Source organism: Morone saxatilis, unplaced genomic scaffold (genome assembly GCF_004916995.1).
Source record: "Morone saxatilis isolate NCDOM2014 unplaced genomic scaffold, NCSU_SB_2.0 Contig6, whole genome shotgun sequence".
Classification (NCBI taxonomy): domain Eukaryota; kingdom Metazoa; phylum Chordata; class Actinopteri; family Moronidae; genus Morone; species Morone saxatilis.
In genome coordinates this window covers 12,658,132-12,663,601 of record NW_023340206.1, presented here as the reverse complement: position 1 = coordinate 12,663,601, position 5,470 = coordinate 12,658,132, and the positions used below count along the sequence as shown (strand labels likewise).

General features: G+C 42.4%; 1 protein-coding gene across 2 annotated transcripts in view; it reads left to right on the top strand.

Annotated features, from left to right (window-relative positions):
* Positions 1-5,470, top strand: part of LOC118339898 (major facilitator superfamily domain-containing protein 6-like) — an 11,516-nt gene that overhangs the window by 2,918 nt on the left and 3,128 nt on the right. For both annotated transcript variants that reach the window (XM_035677711.1, XM_035677712.1), the window contains exons 4-7: positions 1,842-1,939; positions 4,079-4,240; positions 4,546-4,644; positions 5,104-5,396. In XM_035677711.1, coding sequence (XP_035533604.1) covers positions 1,842-1,939; positions 4,079-4,240; positions 4,546-4,644; positions 5,104-5,396 — 652 coding nt within the window. The remainder of the gene's footprint in view (positions 1-1,841; positions 1,940-4,078; positions 4,241-4,545; positions 4,645-5,103; positions 5,397-5,470) is intronic.

Below are 5,470 nucleotides of genomic sequence, written 5' to 3'. Positions count from 1 at the left end.
ATACAGATACAGTGTATTCTGTACAGATATTAATACATTTTGTTGCCTCCGTTGTGTCTCTCAGTGTTTTACATCCAGATAAACAGAGACTGAAAATCAGAACTACAATCTCATCGTTGGTCTGGTGACCTTGTTTGCCTCCAGTGAATCACTCGCAGGGTCACAGTAAATTATCTTACAGCGTGCAGTTCCTCAGACGGCCTCCACTCCGAACGTCTGAGACAATGCCGCCTTTGACTCTCTGGGTTTCTGTCCGAGGGACCTTCAGGGGGTCGAAGCTCTCAGGCGGCGGGGACATTCGAGAGCGTGGTGTTAGATTTCAGCATCGGTCGCTCACAAGAAACACGCCTCTGCTGCTGACTGCTGTCAACAGCAGGTTAATTACAAACTAAATACAGCTGCTGATGGTAATATTTATTAACCTCCTCACTAACACGGAGAAACTGGATGTTGAGTCTCTGGCGTCGACTTGTGTTCTTTATTTTTAGAAGCCTGAAAAGATAAAAATAGCTTCACAAGAATGTTTTTTGTGCAGCAGACGTGTTTTTCTCTCCTGTTTCTATCTTATTAATCATCTCGTGACCCCTCAGATTTATCCCGCAGGGTGTCTCTTCTTCACGTTGTCTCATTTCCTCCTGTGTGTTTGCTGCACCAGGCCAATTGTTCCAGGAAATAACTGAAGCGTTTCTTTTAAAACCCGTGTTCATTTGTGGGGTGTATTTAAAGACTTACATCTTCAGTCGCTGCGAGCTGCAGACAGGAAGTCAGAAAGTATCGACCGTCAAGTTCTCATCCTTTAACGTTAAAAAAAAAAAACGCTTTAAACACTATAAGGATTTTCACAGTGACTCACATTCTTCACAATTTCTCTGACAGACAATGAATCGATTATTGGATCGATATTAAAGGAACAGAAATCACAGCAGACACATAATAATAGATTTATTCCTCAACGTTGGCTGTGTTATCGTGGTTACCCGCAGCAGTTGACGCATCCTAATCCTGGAGCTCTGTCTTCTAATGAAGTTTGTATTATATAGTATAGTGTGTGTGTGTGTGGAGGAGATGATTTGAATCCCTTCAACCATCATGAAGGAGAATAAAGAGGCTTTCCCTGAAGATAAAACACTGAAATGAGCTGCTGTGGATTTAAAATGATGCATGTTCTCATTGAGAGATCCTCCGCTGTCATACATCCATAACATCGTCGTGTGTGTGTGTGTGTGGTTGGTGGTGTGTGTGTGTTGTGTGCTGTGTTGTGTGTCTGTGTGGCGTGCCTGGCTCAGTAAACCCTCTGTGGATGAACAAACAGTGAAATAATCCCGTGTGCTGATGAGCAAATGTTTTGAGGGTGTGCCACATTCAGGTCTGTTTGTCAAAGAAGCAAACAGCAGAAACTGTCAGGAGGAGCCGGTTCCTCGGGAGAAATGGAGAAACCGGCTCTTATCTTTCAATGTCCAGTATGAAAATGTCCATATGAACACCACAGAAGAAGATTTCATTACACAGTAGATTTCTGCTGAAAGCTCGTTTACAGTTTTTATGAAACTATAAAGTCATTTTTCTGTCAAATCGTCATCATTTAAAAAGCTTTGATGAAGTAAAATAATTATTTCTGAGAATTTTAAACAATCGAAGATAATGATTGAAAACCAAAAGGTCTTTGAAATAAATTACTACTGCATGCAAAGGATTATGGGTAGAAGAAGAGAGCTGGGCCTCATCAGCAGAAAACAAGGATTACTTTGATAAAGTCATTTCTCCTGTTTGCTGATGATAGTTGCATTTTATGCTGTCAGGTAATGAAACAAACATAAAGACTCTGCTCCGTCTCCCCTCAGGGTTCTGTACATCGGCCTGGCCTGCAACACCGCTCGCTACCTGTACATCTCCTACCTGCAGAACGCCTGGACCGTGCTGCCCATGGAGGTCCTTCAAGGTAACGTGCACTCATTCCTCTTTCAGGAAGGACACTGTGGAAGCTAGGACCCTGGGGACGCAGCAGGAACCCGGGTGTGTTTGTTTAACCGGACGCTTATCAGACGGCCTCCTTCCTCCGAAAGCGAGAGGCGGCTGCAGTTCAGACGCTGGCGGGTTCACACCCCCGGAGGAAGCTCAGAATATAATGATATGAACTTTGTGCCTGAACAGGACACGTAGTAAAGTTCCCCCAGAACCTCAAATGACCTCCAGCAGAACCCGGAAGTGTTGAGAACGCTTCAGTTTTCTGTTAGAAATGAACAGTTTGGGTCCCCAGCATCTGGAAACTGCCACATGTTGACTTGCTTATGTTTCGTCCGGTTTGGACGAGGTTTTAGAGCTGAATCCATTTCTGAAGTGGCAGTTTGAACCAGTTGAACTGATTCAGTTTGAATCCATTTTTAGGTTGTTTATATGCTCAGCAAGTGATCAGCAGATGGATCAATAATGACAGTAATCAATAGTTTCAGTCCTGTAGTTCAAAGTACGCTCCACCTCAACCAACTGCAACAATTAAATCAAAATATATGGTTTATAACAGCAGTCACATGGGACGTTTTAGTACTTTAACAACAGAATATTGATGTAACACTGATGGGAGGCGACTTTGAACCAAAGAGATTGAAATAAATAAAAGAGAAGATGTGAAATGGAAATTAAAGTGGAGTTGTTGTAAACTATAAAGACATAAATGAGGAACTGTTTGTTTGAGCTGTCCGCCCTGAGGAAACACCGACGCCTCACAGAACCAACAGAAAACTAATTCAGTTCTTTGAGCTCGTTCGTTTCCACCCTGAACGAGTAACACAGTTAAACCTCCTGATAACCTCAACGCACAGCAGAGCCCGCAGTTACCTCCATACAGCTGCTGCGAGGAGGCGCCGTGGTCACGTGACACGTTTTGTTTTAGGCCTCAGACAGGAAGCTGAACTGTTGGCAACATAAAAGCGTGAGTGCAGCTTTAAATTTGACAGATCTTTTTAAAAGACTATATTGGATATATGGGACTTTTTGGTCGTGTGGCTCAGTTTAGGAGACACTGATGACTTTATACTGGATCGATCTGTAGCATGAAGGTACGACACACACAGATCATCGTTCATTAAGGAAATAAAACCACACTACTGGATCATTTAGGCAGATGGAGCTGTCAATAACTCCACAGTGCCCCCTGGTGCTCAATAAATGATCAGTTATAATATTGTATCATATAAAATAAATCAGTTATTATAATTCAAATATTTATCTCGAGTGAAATTAAAGGTAAATATTTGCATTTTTATAATAAATTTGAAATTCACTAAAGTGTTGGGAAAAGACTCATATAGTTTATAATTGTATTAAACTTAAATTACTGTAATGACACTAAAGCAGCGCCTTCAGTGTAACATACAATAAAATCTGTATGTCTGCAAGGTCTGAAAGCCTAAAAATTGTAACTTGTTTTATAAAAGTTCAGTTTTACAAGTAGACATGAAACAAAGAAACTGATCCCAGTTACAAGATATGTTCAAATAAAAGGAAGAGTAAGAACACATGAGCCAAAACTATGTATCTTAAAGAAGGAGATCTGAACAAAGCAGTGTTGTGTCTGTGTTAATAATGGAACCACTGTTGAATCATATTTCACTTTGTGGTCTGCTGTGATCTCAGTTTCAGTAACCCTGATAAATAAAGTGTGATTTTTACCACTGAAACTGGAGCCAAAACACTGGGAGACAAACACGGAGACTCTCAGCTGTTCGCTCAAACACTGAATTCTTACTGAAGGTTTGTCCAGAGCTGCAGATTGTCCACATTCCGCCTCTGTATCCGACCATAGCTGATATTGATGAGACAACGTTGTGGTACAACATAAATACTGTCTTTCAAGGTCTTTAACGCTTTAATTCACCGGAGCTTATCTGCTGGTTCGCGGTGAGTTAAACAAGCGTCTGGTAACTGTGTCTGTTACAGTCAGAGGAGGAGATGAAACAGATTTATCTCACTAACATTTGCTGCAAAATATCCTAAAAAATAATGAAATAGCCAAACGATTGCATTCAAGATGTCGTTCTCTTCCGGCTGTGACCCTCCTCTCTCTTTGTGCGTCCTCCAGGTGTGACCCACGCCTCAGTTTGGGCAGCCTGTATCTCCTTCCTGAGCGCCGCGGTCCCGCCGGCCCTGAGGACGTCGGCGCAGGGCATCCTGCAGGGCCTCCACCTCGGCCTGGGCCGCGGCTGTGGAGCCATGGTGGGAGGAGTGTTGGTCAACTACTTTGGTGATTAATTATATCCACCTAATTATTGATATTTAATTATTGATTCTTCATTAGTGTAACAAGCCAGTGTTGTTTTTGAGTGATTGTAATAGAAATATTTGTCTCTTGAGTGTCACACACAGTTTATAGTTATTTACCTTCAGTGTAACGCAGCAGCTGAAGATGTGGATCAACCTACAAACTGTTTTACAACCTGTTGATAAACCATCAGCTCCTGGCTACGAGGCCAGGGTCAGTGAATAAATCAGCCAGAACCCTGACTGTCAGTTGGGTTGAGATATTAAAGGATGTAATTCGGTTTGCAGGAGCTGCAGAGACCTTCAGAGGGATCGGCATGGCCTCCCTCATCATCCTCTTCATCTTCGCCTTCATCCAGTGTCTCACTGGACAGAATGAGGGGAAAGGTGGGACAACTTTCACTCCCTCTAACTGTTTTATATTTAACACAATAACACAGGTAGAGCAGCAGTTACCTGCTTATTAATTAAATGTAATGTAATCTAATTTTATTTCTTATCACAATAAATCTGTATTTTTTATTGTTTGCATGTTAAAAAGTTGAATCCTCAAATATAATTTTAAGATGTTTAACCTATAAGATAACTTGACTTGTTTATTTTAATTGTAAAATCTTTATAAACCTCTTTTATAATTAGATTCTCGTCTTTGAAATAAATAAATATCAGTGAAATCTCGTTATTAAATGTTAAACTTGCTGTAATGTGTAAAGATGTAAAGATAAAACACAGCAGCAAACGCGACTGAACCGACTCCCAATGAACGTATGACAGGATGTAAAATAATAATCTTAAAATAAACATTTAATTATGTTTTGTTTGATTTCTCTCCTCGTCCTCCCTCAGAGGACAAAATGCTGGCTGAGAACATCCCCGTCCCCTCCAGCCCGGTCCCCATCGCCACCATCGACCTGGTGCAAAGCCAGAACGCCGCCGGCAGCCCCGCCGTGGTTCGCCAGAACGCCGCGGTGCCCGTCAAGAAGACCAAACACCAGGAGGAGCAGGAGGACGTGAGCAGGCCGGCCTGGGTGCTCTCTGGTGCCCCCTGGGTCACCATTGCCTTCGCCATCATCCAGGTCAGGGAGATGATGAAGATGGCGAAGGACGGCAGACTGCCTCCAGAGACTGATCCACTGCAGGTGAACACAGACAGACAGACAGACAGACAGACAGACAGACAGACAGACGTGTATCAGTGGTTCCCAACCTTTAT